We start from the raw sequence: 21,546 nt of genomic DNA on the forward strand, positions 1-21,546 counted from the left end.
GAGCGGGTCTCATCAGCCCGGAGCGGATCCAAATGATCCGGTACCAACCGGTTCATTTATCAGCGTAGAGGAGTTAAACATCTGACCTGCGGTTCGCTGCAGGCAGCAGCCCGGTTCACTGAAACACAGAGAATCTGGATTAACCTGGATTACATGCAGGAATATTCCTGCTAATAAACCTGATGAAGCTCCAGGAAACATTTAACTGTTTATCTGGAAATCATGAGGAAAAAGCAGAAATTTACCTTCTGATCTCTCCACTCTATGGAAGACAGATCCTGACAAAATTAGCAATAATTTGGTCAGGAATAATAATACCAAATATTTCATCCAAAAAATACTGAATAAGAACAAATTCCAGTTTATCCTATTATACACTGTAGCATGAACTCATATTTGTTTATTACTGACTAACATTCATTTAACTTTATCACTATTATTTAACGTTACATTTTATTTGCAATCTTATTGTTTTATTAGTAAAAAAATAATAATTTTATTATTAAAAAGTTTTTAAATGTGACAGTAAATCAGAAATGTTATATATAAAAAATTAAATAGAAATGAAACTGAAAGAGAAGGGAACACTCAAAGGTTCATGGCTGAAAAAACCTGTGAATATAAGCATATTTATGGAAAGTTGAGTGGAAGGAAAAAGTTCAGTATAGCGACAACAGCAGCCTTAATATGAAGCAGAATCCATTCAAGCTTTCCAGGAGTGGACTGAGGCTGGATCCAGAGCCTGGGCTGCCATTTGGGCCGAGCAGAACCAGAACCGGTCCAGAGTTCTGTTTTCAGATGAAAGTAAAGTTTTCATTTCATCTGGAGATCAGAGACTGGAAGAACCAGAACCTGGATGGAGGTCCAGTCAGTGATGATCTGGGTTGTATCAGGTCATCTGCTGGTTCCGGTTCTGGTTCCGGTTCTATTGATGCAGGAATTCAGACCAGACCAGAGCTGAGAGCAGAGCGATGATCATTTCTGTCAAACTGATCATTTTTATTGATCCGATGTTCTGAATTCTGGGTTTTCATTCCAGAATCATCAGAACTTGTAGAAAAAAGGCTGAGCGGTTCCACTCTCTGTGTGATAGATCTATATCATAGATCCGTTTCACTTCCTGACATGAGGAACACAAAATACGGAACTTTTTCCAGACATCCGTTGTAACGCGGGTCAGCCGCCTGAAGAAGCTGCCGCTGCGCTAAGTGGTGCGGCGGCGGCGGGCCGAGGAAGAGGAGTGATGAAGGCTCGGCGGTCTCCTCTCACTAAGTGAACATTTGGCTGCAGGCGCCAGTCGACCCGGCTCTGGATGTTACGCCAGAAATCCTCCAGGCTTCTCTGGGAATCCAGGTTTATTTCAGGATGTTTGTTTTCCTCCTGCAGCTGATTAACAGGAACCAGAACCAGAACCGCAAACGGGCCGGACAGGCAACCCAAATATAAGAATAATAATAAAGAATGAAATACATCTATGGAGCTTTTTTCACTGGAAAACAGCAGGAATTTAGGCTGCAGTTTGATTTAATCCAACTCTAGTGTGTCTGTCTAGTCAAAGTCCGGTCCGGTCGGCGAGGCATGAATGCTAATTTCGTGCTGCCCTCATAATTTCTGGTGACGCCTCTGGGCCAGAATGAGTCTCAGTTCTTGTTCAGTGAAAAGTTCGACAGACTTTGTTCAGATCTGCTGAGACGAAGGGAAGCAGCTGCTTCCAGAAGCGTCTCTGCTTCCTGCTTCCTGCCTGACCCCCCTGCGCCGCGTTATGCAGTCATGCATTATGCATGTCTGGGTGCAGCAGGCGGATCGGCCGTGTTGGAGGTAGCGGCTCGGCCCGCAGGCGCCTGACCTCATCCTGGAGCAGCAGCAGCTGATGACTGCGCCGCGTAATGAGCAGATGCTTTGCTGGAGCAGAAGACGCCAGCATGCATATTTCAGGTTAAACACGACGGCGAGGTCGCTGCGTGTTTAATCTGAACGTTCGCTCCGCTGGCCTCCAAACATGGAAGGAAATCCAGGGAGCAGAACAGATGTTGCTCCGTGTTTCCAGGAGGAGAGGTTTAGCGACCGGACGGAGCCAAATGGGTTTTTGGTGTTTGGATGACGCTCCGCCGCCGCCGGCTGAAGAATCACGCAGAGTTCCTGGAGCATGAAGCTATGAAACATGACGGTTATTAAAGTGTTCACAGAAGAATCGCTCCGGTTCACAGAAACGATCTGAAATCAGCTGCAGAAACATCAGAGTGGATTTTCTTTCTGTTCGGTGAAAACTGGAGCAAAATGCAGAGCAGAACCCGGAACGACCCGGTGAAAGTTTTCAGAATGACAAAAACTAGCAGCAGATCCATGAGGGGAACGAGCAGCGAACAGTCAAAACCCGGGAACAGTCAAAGCCTGGGAAAAACGTGCTGATGGGGGCGTTATGTAACAGCAGCGGGTGGGGGAGGGGCGAGGGTCTCCAGATGCAGAAGCCTCTTCTCTTCGTTTTTCCTGTCGGCCTCATCAGATCATTTCGTCGCATAATCGCAGAGGCAGAAGGGAATACTTGTGACAGACGTCTGGGATCTGGTTCCGGTCCGGATGCCAGACCAGATTTTCCATGAATCGCCAGGAAGCATCATTAGTTACCGGGCGGAAAGTCATACTGGGTCCTGAGGTGATGACGGTTCTGGTTCTCAGGGTTTCCAGTTTTCAGAAACTGTCATCTCCCTCAACTGATTGGTCGGATGGATCAGTGTTGGCAGTACTGGTTCCCAGTCCAGCTGTCCAATCTGAGGACGTCCCACCAGTCTCCGCTCCTTCAGGCTCCAGTACGGCTGGCGGCCATGTTGTTTCCCACCCTGACTGCAGTCAGATTGCAGCAGGGTGGGAAACTTTTTGATGTTCTCGTTACTCAAGCGCAGTTTTGAAAACACTGCATCGTTCCCACCAGCCCAGTCCGCTTTAATCCGACTCCAGTCCGTCTGCCTAGTCAAAGTCCAGTCCGGTTGGTGAGGTGTGAATGCTAAGCTAACTCTGGTTCTCCAAACCTCGGTCTGGGTTCGGTTTGAATGTGAACGCCAAGCGGACCGGAGACCGCTAAAAAAGCAGGAAATGAACTGCTTTTTCATTTGGGTAAATACAACCAAAGCTAAAATGTTAGCCTAGCGCTAGCAGCAGAAATGGCTCCTGGTCTTCAGCCAAAGACTAAAGAGAAATCCTCCAACACTAAAATCTGACGCCTCCATCTTGTTTCCATCTGGTGAAGAAGGAAGTTGCTCTCAGTGTCTTCAGAGGTTTTTGTGTTGTTTCCTTCAGTGGTTGTTGGTGCAGCGCCCCCACAGGCCAGGAGGGGAACAGGTTGCTCAAACGGCATTAACAAAACTGCTTTCTTAACCAACTTCAAAATAAGAGCATCAGTATTTGGTCGATAACCAAAGCTTCAACTTTAAGATAAGATAAGATTTATTTATCATTGTCATCAACAGATTACAGATTGAGATTTGCTCGACTCGAGTTAAGATGCAGGTTATGTGTATATACATAATATACAAAGATAAAGAAATGAATAGTACAAAATGAGAAATAAATAGACATCAGAAGATGGTTGCAGCGCCTGGAGGTGTCGCAACAGAATTTACATTTTTAACAAAGTGGTGTCAAGAGCAGAAGTTCTTTTGCCTTTGAATTTAGTGCCATGGTTGCCATCAGGTAAAAACGGTTTTTTAGGCGATTTGTCCTGGTTTTTATTGCTCTTTTATTACTCAACTGAAAGTTTATAAAACAGCCAAGTAAATCAGAGTATTAGAGTTTATCTGGAAAAATTGACTTTGGGTTAGGGCTAGTTGTGCTAAATGTTAGCAAAGTTAGCATGTGTGCTAAGCTTAAAATTAGCTCTGATATTAGCACATTAACAGAAGGATGGATGGATGCTGGTGGTTTCTTTTCTCCAGAGAACCAGAACTTCAGTTAATCTGTAGAATCGGCTTCATGATTGTCCAGCGTTGACCTTTAAACCCTCAGCATGAATGAAACTTTATTTTTCAGAAAATCCACATCAAACATTTGTGTTTTAATGTATTGCTGCTGAATCAGTTCAGCTGGTTTCTTTGTGTCTGAGAAGCTCGTCCATTAAACATGAGGACTTCATGCAGCTTCTGCTGTTCAACCACCAAGGAGCCCCACTGAAAGGTCAGGAAGGGAGGAAGAGGAGGAGGGCGAGCTAAGCAGCTTAGCATGCAGCATGCAGTAATCTGACATCTCAGCTGGATGTTTTGTGAAGCGTTCAGAGACGGAGGATAAACGGCGCTGAAACGGGACAAATTAAATAATGAGATTAATCTGCTTGTTTAACGCGACGCTCTTCGTCAAACATCTGGAGGTGATGAAGAGGAGGAAGAGCGTCCTTCCTCCTCTGGAGGTTTATTTACTTTAACTTAACTCTTAATAAAAAAATCTTTTCCAGCTTCATGTAGAAAGTCCCCCGGCGTCGGTTCGATGTCCGGTTCTGGGCCTGGCTCTCGTCATGTGACCTCTGACCCTGATATGAACTCTGAGTAATCAGACTTCAGACCCATTCACTGAGGAGGCGGTGGTTCTGCAGAACCGGGCCGTCTGTTGTCGACCCATCATGTGAGACAGGATGTTAGTTACACGATGAAGAGAGACGGATTCCTGCAGACAGAACAACCAGAAGGAAATCCATGTTTCTACTCCTGGTTCTGGTTCTGGTTCTGTCTGGTCCAGTTTGTGATGAGAAAATCTTCATTGAGAAAAGCATGGCGTCCTGATGGGAAATCCAGCCTGGAAAACCGCTGAAGATCTGAAGATACTCCATTTCTGTTTGTCCTCTTGGGAATCATCTTCCTCTGATGGACTCCAGGTGACCTTTGACCCCTCCAGGTTGATGAGGAGCTACAGTCGCTGCTCTGAGGTCTTTCCATCGTGGCGTTGTGTCAGAGCGGGAAGCTCCAGAGCAGTGAAAGAATAAACCTTCATAGAACCGTATGATTCACTGAATTTAATAAACAAAATGGAGTCAAAACGCAGAATTTCACAGAAATATCTGCTTAGTTTCTGCTGTGCTTTCTGAAAAACAGACGTCTTCCCAATAAAAAAAGATAATAACTCGAAGCTTAGCACAGGGTTCAGAACCAAGGGGGACAAAACCTTTCTGTCAGCAAACCGTTAACTAGAAACACAAGAATGCAACAACATAGAGAAGAAACTAGCTAACCGCAGTTAGCTTGAAGCTAGCTAGCTTCAGCTAGTCACATCTGCTAACTCATAAACATTTAAATGAATCAATGGAAGCGAGAGGTGAAGGTTCTGCGTCCTGAATCATATATTCCTGTAGGAAAAATAAAACGAGCTGACCGTAATTTCCGGACTATAGAGCGCACCTTGCTGCGCCGCAGCCCTCGGTCTCCCACGCCGAACCGCGGGTCCGTTCACGCCAAACTTACTGCAGCGGCTCCATTTCCCTCCTGTCCTGCCAGGTCGATATTCCTCCACTTAAAAGCTGCATCATATCAACTTCTTCATGTTGTTTCCATGTTGAGCGGGAATGAGTTTGAATACATTTCTCCATCATGCCTGCTGCTAGCATGTGCTTGTTCTAAACCAGGGCTCTCAAACTCCAGTCCTGGAGGCCAGCAGTCCTGCAACCTTTAGATGAGCCTCTGCTGCACCTGAACAGAATAATCAGGTCATTAAGGTTCTGGAGAACCGATCCACACCAGGAGGAGGTGATGAAGCCGTTTCATTCCTGTGTTTTGTACCTGTGGCTCATCTAAAAACTGCAGGACTGCGGCCCTGGAGGCCTGGAGTTTGACACGTGTTCTAAATGAAAATCAGCACTTTCTTCTTTGATTTCCAATTTTGACTTCCAATGATTCACTTCCTGCTGAAGAGCCCCCTGGTGGTTGAAGAAAAATCCACAAAAAAGCTGCACCGGCTACAAACCGCCTGGTTCAAAGCGTGGAAAAAAGTAGCGGCTTATAGTCCGAAAAATATGGTAGATAATTTTTGGTGAAGGAAACAGGGAAACACTTTTTAACATCTTGTGAAACCATTAATGCTCCACAGCAGATTGTTGTAGTTATGAAACACAATAAATGTTTACCTCTAATTTATTCATTCTTTTTGTTCACCATAATCAGTAAGTTATTATTGTGATAAATATGGTTAAAATGGAAAAAGTGGAATTTAGGAAACAGTGAAACAGGTTCTTATTGGGTATAAAAGCTAAGAGGTTTTTTCTTGTGTTTGTCCCTCCAGGCTGCCGTAGTTCCAACAGCAGAGGCTCAGATTAAAGCGTTATTGAACAGATTATGAGGGGAAGAGTGAGGATGAAGAGCGAGGATGAAGCAGCGCCACTGTTCAGGTTCTGGTTCTGCTCGTCCCGGATGACAAAAGGAGCGATGTAGTTTCAGGATCATCAAGCTTTACGGTGGCATTTAGAGATCGACAGTCACCCAGGAGACACACACACACACATACTGTGTGTGTGTTGAATGTCAGCAGCAGTCGGTGGTCTGGGATGAACCCGAGGTGACCTGATCATGAACTCGACATCAATGGTTCTGATTGGTCGACACCCACTGTGATGTCACCGTGGTAACCTGTGGGGATCAAAATAATTTTTGTGATTTTTAAAATCTAAATCTCTGTTTTTGTGGCGCTGAAAACTGGAGGATCTGCTTCCTGTTGTCCTGATGGAGCCTCCAGAACCAGCTGGACCGGCAGCCTGGTACCTGAGGGTTCTGCTGGGACAGCTGGACCAATCAGAGCTCTGATTATTAAGGGCTGGATAAGAGAGAAGGAGGAGTTCAGATCCCAGGAGGTGATGATGATGATGATGATGATGATGATGAGTGAACTGGAAGTTTAGAGCTGACTCATAACTCCCTCCTGATTGGCTGCTGCTCATAGCCACTGGCTTCATTCGCAGCCATTAGCTCTGCTCCTAACCATTAGCTCTGCTCCTAGCCGTTAGCTCAGCTCCTAACCATTAGCTCTGCTCCTAGCCGTTAGCTCAGCTCCTAACCATTAGCTCTGCTCCTAGCCGTTAGCTCAGCTCCTAACCATTAGCTCTGCTCCTAAAGTTTAGCTCTGCTCCTAACCGTTAGCTCTGCTCTTAGCGGTTAGCTCAGCTCCTAACCATTAGCTCAGCTCCTAGCGGTTAGCTCTGCTCCTAACCGTTAGCTCTGCTCCTAACTTTTAGCTCTGCTCCTAACCGTTAGCTCTGCTCCTAGCGGTTAGCTCAGCTCCTAACCATTAGCTCTGCTCCTAGCGGTTAGCTCAGCTCCTAACCATTAGCTCTGCTCTTAGCGGTTAGCTCAGCTCCTAACCATTAGCTCAGCTCCTAACCATTAGCTCTGCTCCTAGCGGTTAGCTCAGCTCCTAACCATTAGCTCAGCTCCTAACCATTAGCTCTGCTCCTAGCGGTTAGCTCAGCTCCTAACCATTAGCTCTGCTCCTAACCATTAGCTTTGCTCCTAGCCGTTAGCTCAGCTCCTAACCATTAGCTCTGCTCCTAACCGTTAGCTCTGCTCTTAGCGGTTAGCTCAGCTCCTAACCATTAGCTCAGCTCCTAACCATTAGCTCTGCTCCTAGCGGTTAGCTCAGCTCCTAACCATTAGCTCTGCTCCTAACCATTAGCTTTGCTCCTAGCCGTTAGCTCAGCTCCTAACCATTAGCTCTGCTCCTAGCGGTTAGCTCAGCTCCTAACCATTAGCTCTGCTCCTAACCATTAGCTTTGCTCCTAGCCGTTAGCTCAGCTCCTAACCATTAGCTCTGCTCCTAGCGGTTAGCTCTGGATTCCTCTGATTTTCCAAACCGAAGTTGTTCTGAATGAACTTCACCTGCAAAAGCCGGTGTAAACCACACCGCTGCAGCCAGGGGGCGCTGTGCTGCTGTGAACGCGGTTCTTCCTCTGTGTCTGCAGCGTGAGCCGCTGTAAGGAGCTGGACGGTGCCGCCAGGACGCGCCAGGCTCCCATGTCTCCCTCCGACTTCCTGGACAAACTGATGGGCAGAACGTCGGGATACGACGCTCGGATCCGACCGAACTTTAAAGGTATTTAAACCGGTTCTGTTCTCATCGCTGCTTTAAACTGTTCCAGATTCAGCCAATCAGCAGCGTTCCTGCACTCTTGTTTCTATATTTATTTCTTTAAAAGACTTATGAAATCATGTCACCGACTTAAATAAAACAAAATAAAATTTAATAATTTCCAGGTTGGCCTAAGCGATCAATACATTAATACTATAATTTATTTATAAGTTTGCTGTTATTTACCAATATTATACGCCAAATAAAAATACAAACATGTTTTTTCATTGTCTGAAGTTAAATCAGACCAAACTTTTCTTCTTTTTGGTCATTTAGAATCAGAGTTTTTTTCTATTTGGGAAAGATTTCTGTTTACATTTTTTGACTTTGATCAAAACTTTTTAATTAACAAAAAGGTTAAACAGAAGAAAAGCCCAGCATCGGCTGATGTCCTCCATGTGAACATTAACTATAAAATCTTTTTCTTTAAGATTTCTGGAATCATTTCCTGAAGCTCCAAGTTTCCCTCCTGGAAACGGTTCAGTGTCACAGTTGGATGCATGTTGGATGAGCAAAGCTCCAGATCTGCTGCTGTAATGCCGGTTTCCTCCTCAGGTCCTCCGGTCAACGTCTCCTGCAACATCTTCATCAACAGCTTCGGCTCCATCGCTGAGACCACCATGGTGAGTGACAGGAAGCCGAGGCGCCGGGACGTTTTCCCATTCGGGCCCCGAAAAGCTTTTTGCACTTAGCAGCTTGTTGACAGAACGACATGAATAAATCTGAGTTTTTTAATGTGCGGCCTGTTTCCGCTCGGTTCCCAGACAGACGGCGGGTCGCGTCGCGTCGCAGCGTTCTGCTAATTAATGTGATTCGTTGTTTATTTATGACCGGCAGCTTTCAGAGCGCCGAGGCTCAGAGCTGTTAGACCTCACAGCTGGGAGCCAAAGTTTCTGACGTTTACGCTTCAGTTTCAGTAACTTCACTGCACGGAAACAGAAACCAGAATCCATTTCCTTCTCCTTACCTTCTGGATGCAGGTCTGATCGGCTAACCTGAAGGTTCTGGAGGAATCTCACATTCAAGGTTGATGATGATGATTTAATCACTGGGTTGATTGTGTACTTCGTCCCGCTGGTCCAAACTGCATCAACTCAGTCTGTTGGCTACATAAACATAAAGACAGATTATGTTTCATACCAGAGCAGCATAAAGTCACAATTCGCCTCCACTGGCAGCTTTACGTTTCTTACAGACGCTCTTTGACATAAAACACCATCGTTCTCGGTCTGTGGAGTTTAAAAGTTGGAAAGTAGAAAAACCCAGACAGACGCAAAGAAGGAAAAGAGGAAACATCTGGAAGCAAATTTTTTTAAGAAAAACGATCTGATGGTTGGTAACATCAGCGATGAAACGGTAAACCAGAGTTCAGTCAAACTGCTTAACTTTAGTACTTTTATGACGGAGCGTCTAACAACATCCTGCCTGCACCGAATCTGACGTATTAAAGTGAAATCTGTTTTCTAAAGCTATCAAAGTGGGCTGGGATGCGCTGGCAGTGCGCCAACAATCCAGAAGGTCAAAGGTCATTTCATCACAGGTTCATATGTTGCTATGCAGCCTGCCTATCTGTCGCCAGGGGCAACCAGGAAACCGACCCCAGGACGTGTTAGCATCCAGGCTCTTCATCCGGAACGCCGAGGCAAAACGTGAAATTTAAGATTTACGTGACTTGATTCCAAGTCACATGATCTGAACGAACGCCTCTGGTCTTTAATGAACAGATGGGACTGAGGCCCTGCGAGTAACAACGGTGGCTGAAGCTCTGCCGGTCAGAGCGACTTGGTGGCACCAGATGGACCGCAGACCCGGCGTGGTACCGCCGGCGGTCCAGGTCGCTGGGCTCGGTCAGCTTCTCTATATCCACTCAGTCTCCGTCAGGAACTTGACCCTAATCTGAGCCGCTAACCGAACCCGATCTGTTCAGCTCCAGCAGCCAAACAGAACCTCACTGAACCAGCCTGGTACCAGGAGTCTTTTATTTTGAAAACTGACCACAGCCTCTTCCTGTGTCTGACCTTTGATCCTCCAAAGAGAACAGTGATGCGTTCACTGCCGTCGGGAGGTTTTCGACAGATTCGTCTGAGTCCTGTGGTAAACCTGCAGCTCGGTGACCGTGTCGGCCGGTTCTGGTGTTTCAGTTTAATTAGAAACAGCAGAATGACGAGTGCGGAGCCAGACGAGGCAAAGATGGAGGCCGGCGGACGGAGACGGAGATGTGAGGAGACAGACGGGCGGACAGGAATAGCAGATGTGCTGCAGAGACACTGAGCGACTCTGACAGCAAATACGCTGAAGTGACATGAAGTCAAAGCTGCTGCTGCGTTCCTGTTACTCACATCCTCACCGTCCCAGAACCAAGATTAATAACTTTAAGAGACGCTCTCCTTTAGGAGCCGGACGGCCAGTTTGATGGTCCACCTCCTGCTGGACTCAGACGGTTAAACGAAACAAACGGCTGGATGTGAACCATGTGGCACAACGATGACTGAGGCTCATTAAGATGCTCTGAATTAGACCAGAGATTATGATTATCAATAATAAATTCACACCAACTAAAACCTGAAGCTGCACTATAAATCCCACTGGAAATATCAACACGTGCCTTAAAGGACGTCTGGTTATGAAGAGAAATGAGGGAACAACTTCACTGACAGTCATGTTTTCACCTTGTTAGTCATTTATTTATAATGTCAGTTTGAAGCTAAATATAACATTTAACTTCATAGCAATATTATTTACCTTTTTACTTATTAGCTTGTTAGCTAAATATTTAGTTAGCAAGTTAAATATTTAGCTTTAATCTCAATACACAGTGAGGTAGCTAAATAGTTAACTTGCTAATTAAATATTAAACTGGCTAATAGAATATCAGTTTTGAAGCTAAATAAAATATTTAGCTTTTTATTAAGCTTATTTATTTTTTGCTTATTAGCTTGTAAACGAAATGTTTGCTTATGCTAAATATCTAGCTTAACTAAATACGAGCTAAATATTTAGCTTATAAGATAAATAATTGTTATTTAGCTCAATAAAAATGTATAAATATTTAAAACAATAAACATTTATTGTTAGCAAAATATTTAGCTTGTTATCTAAATATTTTAACACACTAAATATTTAGTTAGCAATAGAAATGTTTTATCAAGCTAAATCTCTAGCTTTAATCTAAATATTTCACTAACAGGTTAAATATTTAGTTAGCTAGGTAAATGTTTAACTTGCTAACTAAATATATAGCTAGCTAAAAAAAACATTAAATTTGAAGCTAAATATAATATCTAGCTTCCAAACAACTAAATATTTAGCTGCATATATTTGACGAATGGAAGAAAGGATGATTGCATGTCAACTGCTAAGTGCTTTCTGCTCTGCTGGGAGTTCTGACCACAGACTGTGTGTGTGTGTGTGGGTGTGTGTGTGTGTGTGTGTGGGTGTGTGTGTGTGTGGGTGTGTGTGTGTGTGGGTGTGTGCGCGCGCGCTGCTGGCTAACAACCTGTCAGACATTTCAGAAGGAAAAGATTGCTTTCAGTTGACTTTTATTATTTATCGGAGGGCCTGAATTTTTCATGGCAGCTGGTGTCGCCGTGTCGGTCCGTCTCTCTGGCTTCCTGTGGGTTGACCTCGCCGCGCTGGCCTCGCCGCCTGGCTGCAGGCAGATAAATGTTAGCTAAAACAGCCTATGTTCCTCCTGGACTCTCCGGATTCATTTCTGTCATTTGAGCATCCAGAAATCCTGGATTTCACTTCATATTTCAGAGTTTTGTTGTTTTATAAAAACTTTTCTGTCAGATCAGCAGGTTAGTCTTATGTTAGGCCCGGTTCAACCTTCACGCTCCCTCAAACGACACCAGAAACATTCATGTGTGAGTCAGAACCAGCAGGTTTAACCCAAATGGACCAGAACCGAGCCGGAACCTGAAGGAACATTTTACACTCAGGAACGAGTAAACCACTGCGGTAAAGCTAGCCGCCTCTTACGTGCTGCTTTCACAATAAAAGCGCCCATCCGGCTCATGTTTGATCCACTGCATGCAGATCTCTTCATGTTTCCACTTTGTATTTCTGCAGCTGCAAAAACAAATAATGTACCGGAAATAATTGGGACCATTAAGCAAAGCTGAAAAACTCTGTTTCCAGCGACTTCTCTCACTTCTGGGTGGCAGAGTGTCACCTCTAGAACACAACCAGCAAATATCAACGCGATCTGATGTTTAATTTCAAAATAAAAGCATGGAAACTTGGGGGAGGGGATAAAACCGTCTTATTTTAATAGGCTTTTATTTTGAAATTAAACATCAGATCGGCTTGAGAAAACATCAAACAGAATAAAACCAGAATAGATCAGAATTAGTTTAACAAATGAAAAGTCAGTTTGGATCAGAATAGTTTCCGTTTCTTGTCATCAGAGTTCGAATTATGGAGAAAATCTGGGATCGACTCGCCGTGTCTGCTGCAAGGCTCTGACGTCAGAGCGAAGGTTCTGATGGTTCTGTTGGCTCTGTTCTGCCCTGTTGACCCACATTTGATGGTTCTGTTGGTTCTGGTTCTGTTGACCCGGTTGTCTCCCTCCAGGACTACCGGGTGAACATCTTCCTGCGGCAGCAGTGGAACGACCCGCGGCTGGCTTACGCCGAGTATCCTGACGACTCTCTGGACCTGGACCCGTCCATGCTGGACTCCATCTGGAAACCGGACCTGTTCTTTGCCAATGAGAAGGGAGCGCACTTCCACGAGGTCACCACCGACAACAAGCTGCTGCGCATCTTCAAGAACGGCAACGTGCTCTACTCCATACGGTGGGTCCAAATCACTCAGATTACAGTAGATTAGATTAGATTAGATTAGATTAGATTAGATTAGATTAGATTAGATTAGAGCAGGGCCGGCACAAGGCACTGCAGGTCAAACGCCTCCACACCACCAGGGGGCCCCCAAAGCACCAAGCTAGCAAGACAAATATATACATGTAGTTAAAATAACACTGAAAAAGGCAAAGTAAATACTATTACCATGGAAAAACACTTTCCAAAAAGTATATAAAATACTTTTTATATTGTTTACTGTGAATTTATTGTTTATCAGCTGATGTTACTTTCAAATAGTTAAAATAATACGACTTGTTTAAATATCAATCTGCATTTCAAAATCCAAATAATTTTCTTTAGTTTGTTTCTTGTATAAAGTTAAATGTAGCGGCTATAATAACACTGGGATGATGTAAGCTAATCATAAATGATGCTAATGCTAACAGCAGCGCAGGAATTATGAAGCGTCTGGTGCTAACAGGTTGGGGCCCCAAATGAAAATCTGCTTCGGACCCCAGAAAGGTTTGGGCCGCCCCTGGCGCAGCGTTCCTTACTCCTGCAGGAAGTGAGCGTTTCCATGGCGACCAGGTGGCTCTACATGGCTGTGTTCTGCTGTGACGATGAATCTGTGGGGAATAATCTTTAGCTGCAGCGCCGCATCAACATGCATGATTACCCAAACAGAGCACAGCGACCCGAACGGGCCGGGATAACATGTGACACGTTAGGCGCCCTGGGCAGCAGGGACACGGCACATACATGACATTAAACTTTAAATACTAACTGCTATAAAGGACTCCCAGTTTCTGTCTAGGAGTCAGAAGCTCTTTTGTTTTTCTACCTACAATAAAAACATATTTTATTGTACTTCTGACAATAAGATCTATTTAATTTTATTGAATTTTATTAAACATATGTAATAAAATAAATTATATTCCTTACAAATTTTACACATTGTGTTTTTTTCTTATCCTCTCAAGAGCAAAAAATTTTCTTCAAGGCAGAAAATAACTTTTTCTTTTTTTACTTTATGCTGCGCCACTGGTTCTGTTCAGCCCACTTTAATCCAACTCCAGTCCGTCTGTCTAGTCAAAGTTTGGTCCGGCTGGTGAAGTGTGAATGCTAATCGACCTTTGACCTCGGGCTGGGTTCGGTTTGAATGTAAACACCAAGCGGACCAGAGACCGCTCCAAAAGCAGGAAGTGGACTGCAGAGCAGGGCATTCTGGGTAAATACAACCAAAGCTAAAGTGTTAGCCTAGCGTTAGCAGCAGAAATGGCTCCTGATCTTTAGCCAATGACTAAACAGAAATCCTCCAGCTCTAAAATCTGACGCCTCCATCTTGTTTCCATCTGGTGAAGAAGGAAGTTGCTCTCAGTGTCTTCAGAGGTTCTTGGTGCAGCGCCCCCACAGGCCAGGAGGGGAACAGGTTGCTCAAAGGGTTTGGTTGGTTTGACTCAGAACGGAGAGAAAGATGTAATCAGATTTTCTCTTTCTGTTTTCTCCTTCTTGTCCTGCAGACTGACGCTGACGCTGTCGTGTCCCATGGACCTGAAGAACTTCCCCATGGACGTCCAGACCTGCATCATGCAGCTGGAGAGCTGTGAGTCCCTTTAAACCGCCTCTGTGGTCATTCGCTACATTACGTTCTGCTTCTCAACGTGGAAATGCTGCAGACGTCGCTGAGGCGAGTCTGAGTGGCGGCTGGAACTGGCCTGGAAAAACCTGGAAGAGTCTGGAAAAACCTGGAAGAGTCTGGAAAAAAATTATGAAACCTGGAAATTTCTGAAAAAAACTTGGAAGAGTTTGGAAAAAACATGAAAAAAGCTGGAAATGAATTGGTTTGCATGGGTTGGGAAATTCTTCACTTTTCCATCCATTTATGATGTGACAGAAATATAATTTTCTTATTTTCTTCCTGTAAAATTCTGATGTTATTTGGGTTTCTTTATGTTACACATGGAGCGAAAAGAACAAAACCACTGAAGAATTAACTTTATAGAGATTTTTCAAGCAGTCCAACAGGGTCAGAGGAACGTCTGGAACCGTTGTGGAAGCAGAACCGGGCCGTGTCGGATCCGCGTCTGATGCTGGATGCCTCATTAACTTGTGCTCTTATTTAGAAAGGTTTATTTTTATTAAAATAATCCGTTTTAATCCCAGTCAGGCTGAACTGTCTGCTGTAGTTCAGTCTGGAAACGCGTCACTATGCTGGGTCGAACCAGAATCAGAACCAGCAGGTCCTAACGCTTTTCATCAGGCGCTGATGATGATGATGATGATGATGATGATGACATCACACTTTATTCCAATTAGAATCAGGTTTATTTTTAAAGTGTTAACACGGTTGGTAGAACCTGCAGAACTTGTTCTGACCCGGTTTCCTCCGCAGGCGTTTGGGTTTTAAGATCATGTGAAGTGAAGGACGCCGCCGCTTTAAGGAGCTGCAGGCGCTTCCTGCTGTTCGCTTTTGGATCAACCTTCAGAACCAGAACCGAGTGCATCCTTAATGCGTAGCTCTGGAGCGGAACCAGCCGGCTGCTGGAAGCCCGCGCAGCAGGTCCAACAGAACTCTGGGTCCGGTCAGCAGAACCACAGCAGGTCCAACAGAACCAGAGCAACTGGAAGTTTCATTTCAGGTTGAGCTTTGTTCTCACTTCTTCATGAGAAAGAAAAAACTACAAACCTGGAGGACGGAATCATCCTGGAGGTTTTAAAGTGGGACTAAACCACCAACCAACTGGTTTCCTGCAGATAAAATGTCCAAGTTGGTCCTTAAAGGTTTTGTCTTTGTGTTTCTGTGCAAAAGTGTGACATTTGTTTCTCAGTGCTGCCCTCTGTGGGCTGAATGTGGGTACTGCCGTTCAATTTTCCTATTGTTCCAACATCTAGTTTGGTAGACGTCTACATCATGGCACATAGTACTTCCGTTTTATGTGTTGAGTCTGGAGGATCTTTTAGTTTGAAAATCCTTTAACCGGATTGTGTCGGTTGCTTCTTGTGCGCCAACATTGAGCCAACAAGCAGCAGAATGAGTTAGAAACAGCAGCAACAGGAGCAACAGCAGCAACAGGAGCAACAGCATCAACAGCAGCAACAGCATCGGTGTCGGTCGTCTCACGCAGGCACCCCCCCGGTCTGCAGCAAATATGCAAAGTCTGGACCGGTCCACTGCACTAAAAAGGTTGGGGGCCACTGGTCTACAGCACTCAGCACTATGTTCCAGTATAACACCATCTCACTCAGACACGCCCCCTGGTGGCGAGTCCGAAGCTGGACTAGCCAACATGGCTAGGATTGGTAACAGCGCTTTTTAAATAAGTTGCTAGATTTGTTGGTCTTTTGAACAAAGAGTTGCTAAATTAGCAACACCGTTGCTAAGTTGGCAATATGCCTTTCCCACAGCCCTTCTAAACCTCATCTCCACATTTAGCCACGCCCCTCGTCTCTTGACTCCGCCCACTTTTGTTGAGTTTTTTAAAATCCGTTGGCATAGTTTTTGCTTTCAGAAGGTCTCACTTTAGAGATTGCAGAACCCAACAGAAAAAAGCAGGAACAAAAGTCCATTTGGACACTTGAAGAGGTGGTTCTGACCCGCAGCTTTCTGGTCCGGATTTGACCCGCTTCTTTTACCTTTTCCAGTCGGCTACACCATGAACGACCTGATCTTCGAGTGGCAGGAAAACGGGCCGGTCCAGGTGGCAGAGGGCCTTACGCTGCCGCAGTTCATCCTGAAGGACGAGTCGGACCTGAGATACTGCACCAAGCACTACAACACCGGTACACACACACACACACACTCACACACACACACACACACACACTGGTTTACAGTAAGACTTTGGAGCATTGGTTTCATCATCACTTGTGGGGACCTCCATTTCAGTTGACTTCCATTTATTCCTACAACCTAAACTTAACCTAAATGTAATTTACACATTACTCATAACCCAGTGGTGTCCCAACTTTTTGCCAAGTTAAACGTTTTAATGAATTTTCTGTAGACAAAAGTTCTGTAAATCATTGTAGATTAAAAACATAAAAAGCATCTCACAGGTTTGCCAGATTAAAAACAATAATCAATAATTACAAACCATATCCTAATTTTTTCAGGCTGATCATTTTTATTGTGTATTTTTAGCAACATGAACAGCATATGCCTCACTCTTGCTTGACTTTACCAAGCGAATAAAATGGCTATAATTAGGTCTGAATTTGAGTAAAAGTCACTGGATGTTTTCTAATCTCTTTTACTATTAAAGTAAGTAAAATTCAAAGCAGAAACCCGGATGAATACTTTGTGTTGTTAAACATATTTTCCCTTGTAAGATGTTAAATTGTCATTGCAAAAGGTCTGGCATCAGTGAAAATGTCTCCTTCAGCATCGTTTTTAAAAGTTTATCTGCATTTAACCACCTGGCAATCCGAATTTAAGCAGTTTTTAAATTGTGATGTGGGCCATGCAAAATCGTTCCAAGGACTGCAAATGGCCCTCAGGCCACATTTTGGACAACCCAGAGACAGCATGGCATGTGTTAGTAAGATGGTCCTTACAGTGTATCAAATGCAAGGCCCCACACACACACCGCCGGGCCACCGGTGTCAGAACCAGCCAGCTGCCAGGTTCTATCCGTTCTGTTGGTGCCGCTGGCTGTGAGGAGAAGTGGCTTCCTGACGCCCAGGATGATGATTTTATCAGATCCGATCAGAACCCAGGGATTGGGCCGGTGTGGACGAGGTGTCTGTGACCTCCGGCCCCACACGGTGTCAGTGGTGGTTTGGTTCTGCGGTTAGCAAGTCGGCCATGGGAGGAGGTCCAGCGGAACCATCAGCTCAGTTCAGGCAGAAAGCAGCAGGCGGTTCTGGTTCCGTCACAAACGGTTTCATCCCGTTTGTTCCAGACCCGCAGCTACACGCTCACAAAGTTAACAGATTCTCAGAATCTCATCGGACCGGTGGGGAACTGTTTGTAAAGTTACACAGTAAAACATTAACAGCAATAATTTGATTTATTTAGCCTCTTATAAGAGAAAAATAAGTGTTAAAGTCATATTTCCACTATATTATTCATTCATTTATGAATGTCACCATTCCAAACTAAATATTTCATTCACAAACTAAATATTTAACTGAACAGAATGAATAAACAGGAAGCCAAACTTTGATAACCCCAACCTAACAGTGAATCAAACATGAACCGGAGCGGTTCTGGCTCGACCGCAGGGGCAGATGTTGCTGCAGTGGCTAACTCTTCAGCTAACATGTTGAAAATATCCAGACGAAAAGAAACGATAAAAATAAAACATTACCTGAGCGACAAGTTGACTGAAGACATTCAGCCAGTTTATATAGAGATCCACAAAATCCAGCTTTTATTGTTATAGTCCACGTCCGCTTATCAACAAACTAACTTGCATATTAGCTAAAAATTTAGCTGGGACTTAAATTTTTAGCTAGCAGTCTAAATATTTAGCTGGCAAGCTACCTAAAGTTGGCAACCTGAAATGTTAACTAGCAAATTATTTAATTAGCAAGGTAACTAAAGTTAGTTGGCATACCTGAATATTTAGTTAGCAAACTAACTATTTAGCTACCGACCTAAATATTTAATTAGCAAGCTAAATATTTAAATACCAGCTAAACATTTAATTTGGAAGTTAAATGTTTAGCTTGGAAAATAAATATTTAGCTTGAACCTGACATTTTAATGAGTAAACGTTGAAAATGTGACTTGGAAAAATGAGCCCCGTTTTCTTTCTTATAACAGGTTAAATAAACCAAAAACTGCAGTTAATGTTTTACTGTGTAACTTTAGAAACGGCGCCCCACAGTAATGGAAGCAGCTTCATCAGAACCATTTGCACCGGACCCATTATCTCATGTTCAGTTCTCCCTGATCGTATGGTTCTGTTTGCCTCCAGAACCTCTTACTGAAACATTTCTAACCCCATATTAATGCTTTAATCTGAAGTGTAACCATGGTAACCGCCTGCTACATTGCAGGTAAGTTCACCTGCATCGAGGTCCGGTTCCACCTGGAGCGGCAGATGGGTTACTACCTGATCCAGATGTACATCCCGTCCCTTCTCATTGTCATCCTGTCCTGGGTCTCCTTCTGGATCAACATGGACGCCGCGCCGGCCCGTGTGGCGCTCGGCATCACCACCGTGCTCACCATGACGACGCAGAGCTCCGGCTCCAGAACCTCGCTGCCCAAGGTCGGTACCGGTTCTGCTGAGGTTCTGATGTTCTACCTGAATGTCTGGATGTGTTGGATGTTTGGACCGACCCCCATCCATGGATCCAGAACCGAAACACTGACCCGAGCCAGCTCCAGGCATAAGCAGACTGAGCTGCTGTTTCGGGCCTCCAGGCCAGCAGGGGTCCTCGTTTAAACTCACAGAATATTAATTAATTCTAGAGCTAAACATGAAGTTTTTATTTAAACAAACTTAAAACTGTTTAACTGATTTAAAACTGAAGAAAAAATCCAGAGAAACATTTTAATGTCATGAATTTAATCATTTCTGCTGCTTGGGTCCAATATGGAGTCCTCCGTTTTGGACCCAAACACAATGGGTCCACATCAGAGGCTCCATTTTGGAGTCCAAAAATGGTTGAACGACTCCAAGCAAAATGGAAGATTTTTTAAATTTGTTAGATAAGTAGTAAGCTAAATAGTTAGTTAACAAATTAATTATTTACTTTGAAAACGAAACATTTAGCTCCGACTTAAATATTTAGCTTCTTAACTACATTTATTTTTAGCTTTCTAACTAAATATTTAGCTTATAAGCAAATTCGCTTGGCAATGAGCGAATATGGACTATCAAAATAAAAGCTGGGTTTTGCAGACCTCGATATAAACTGGTGCAGGCTGAATCAGGAATCGTTTTATTTTTATCATAATTTTTACTTAAGCCCAGGTGTATGTAAACATCCTGGCTCAATAAATCCTGAGCCAGGATTTATGAATCCAAGCTGCCGGTCCAAAAGGAACCAGAACCGTTAGCTTCCTATACAGCCGCCGCCTGGCCACTAGATGGCAGTTTGGAGTCATCAAGAGTCTGAACCCGAAGGAGCAGAATGTTCCGACTCCTCTGGTTCTGACGGTCCACCGGGCCGGACCTCCAGAACCGTTCAGGAAGTGAAAGTTTCTCCTCTCTGCTGTGTTTCTGCCGTTAGGAGGTTCCTCATGTTCTCAACCACTTTTCAGTCCAGGATGAACTGAATCCGTCGCTGCAGCAACGAAGCCGCAGCGTTTTCTCTTTTTTAAAACAAAAAATAATCAAACAAGAAAAAATTATAGAATTTTAGTAATTTAGAAAAAGAAGCTGCCTTTCTTTTTTGCAAAAATAATTATAGAAAAATGTAACTGATATAATTACAATAATTATTAAAAACAAGCTGCATCTTTGTTTTTTTATATATATAAATTATAATGACTTTAAAAACAAGCTTAGTCTTCTTAGTTTAAAGAAAACATAAACCTTAAACTAGAGTTTAAGGTTTATTAAACTCTAGTTTTAATAAACTAATTTATTAAAGAGTAAACAGGCCATCCATCTTTAAAATTTAATTAATTTAATACAAGAGGGAAGTGTGTGTTGGTGTGTTTAACTGCGGTGTGTGTTGGTGTGTGTTGGTGTGTTTAACTGTGGTGTGTGTTGGTGTGTGTTGGTGTGTGTTGGTGTGTTTAACTGCGGTGTGTGTTGGTGTGTGTTGGTGTGTTTAACTGCGGTGTGTGTTGGTGTGTGTTGGTGTGTTTAACTGTGGTGTGTGTTGGTGTGTGTTGGTGTGTGTTGGTGTGTTTAACTGCGGTGTGTGTTGGTGTGTGTTGGTGTGTTTAACTGCGGTGTGTGTTGGTGTGTGTTGGTGTGTTTAACTGTGGTGTGTGTTGGTGTGTGTTGGTGTGTGTTGGTGTGTTTAACTGCGGTGTGTGTTGGTGTGTGTTGGTGTGTTTAACTGCGGTGTGTGTTGGTGTGTGTTGGTGTGTTTAACTGCGGTGTGTGTTGGTGTGTGTTGGTGTGTTTAACTGCGGTGTGTGTTGGTGTGTGTTGGTGTGTTTAACTGCGGTGTGTGTTGGTGTGTGTTGGTGTGTTTAACTGCGGTGTGTGTTGGTGTGTGTTGGTGTGTTTAACTGTGGTGTGTGTTGGTGTGTGTTGGTGTGTGTTGGTGTGTTTAACTGCGGTGTGTGTTGGTGTGTGTTGGTGTGTTTAACTGCGGTGTGTGTTGGTGTGTGTTGGTGTGTGTTGGTGTGTTTAACTGCGGTGTGTGTTGGTGTGTGTTGGTGTGTTTAACTGCGGTGTGTGTTGGTGTGTGTTGGTGTGTTTAACTGTGGTGTGTGTTGGTGTGTGTTGGTGTGTTTAACTGCGGTGTGTGTTGGTGTGTGTTGGTGTGTTTCCAGGTGTCCTATGTAAAGGCCATTGACATCTGGATGGCCGTGTGTCTCCTCTTCGTCTTCTCTGCGCTGCTGGAATACGCCGCCGTAAACTTCGTGTCGAGGCAACACAAGGAGCTGCTGCGCTTCCGGCGCCAACACAAGAGCAAGACCAAGGTAGGAAACCAAGCGCTGCCCCTGCTGGCTAGACCCTGCCGCTGCGCCGTGGCTGTCGGCCGGTGTTGTTGCGATCACCCCCAGCTGTGA

General features: G+C 44.3%; 1 protein-coding gene and 1 long non-coding RNA gene across 6 annotated transcripts in view; one reads left to right on the forward strand and one right to left on the reverse strand.

The window, feature by feature from the left end:
• Positions 1–21,546, forward strand: part of glra3 (glycine receptor, alpha 3) — a 32,742-nt gene that overhangs the window by 8,839 nt on the left and 2,357 nt on the right. For 2 of the 5 annotated variants that reach the window (XM_028016968.1, XM_028016969.1), the window contains 8 exons: positions 6,256–6,820; positions 7,925–8,055; positions 8,647–8,714; positions 12,667–12,890; positions 14,420–14,502; positions 16,542–16,679; positions 18,903–19,117; positions 21,307–21,456. In XM_028016968.1, the coding sequence (XP_027872769.1) occupies positions 7,977–8,055; positions 8,647–8,714; positions 12,667–12,890; positions 14,420–14,502; positions 16,542–16,679; positions 18,903–19,117; positions 21,307–21,456 (957 nt within the window). In that variant the 5' untranslated portion in view covers positions 6,256–6,820; positions 7,925–7,976. Of the gene's footprint in view, positions 1–6,255; positions 6,821–7,924; positions 8,056–8,522; positions 8,715–12,666; positions 12,891–14,419; positions 14,503–16,541; positions 16,680–18,902; positions 19,118–21,306; positions 21,457–21,546 lie in introns of those variants that run through there. The other 3 variants (XM_028016967.1, XM_028016966.1, XM_028016970.1) reach the window with 2 other exon arrangements.
• LOC114144314 (uncharacterized) lies at positions 532–17,207 on the reverse strand. The gene is made up of 3 exons (XR_003595465.1): positions 17,197–17,207; positions 14,038–14,291; positions 532–3,026 (listed from the first exon to the last, which is right to left on the reverse strand). It is a non-coding gene; the product is annotated as an uncharacterized LOC114144314 (long non-coding RNA).

The sequence above is a fragment of the Xiphophorus couchianus genome, chromosome 5, assembly GCF_001444195.1.
Source record: "Xiphophorus couchianus chromosome 5, X_couchianus-1.0, whole genome shotgun sequence".
Classification (NCBI taxonomy): domain Eukaryota; kingdom Metazoa; phylum Chordata; class Actinopteri; order Cyprinodontiformes; family Poeciliidae; genus Xiphophorus; species Xiphophorus couchianus.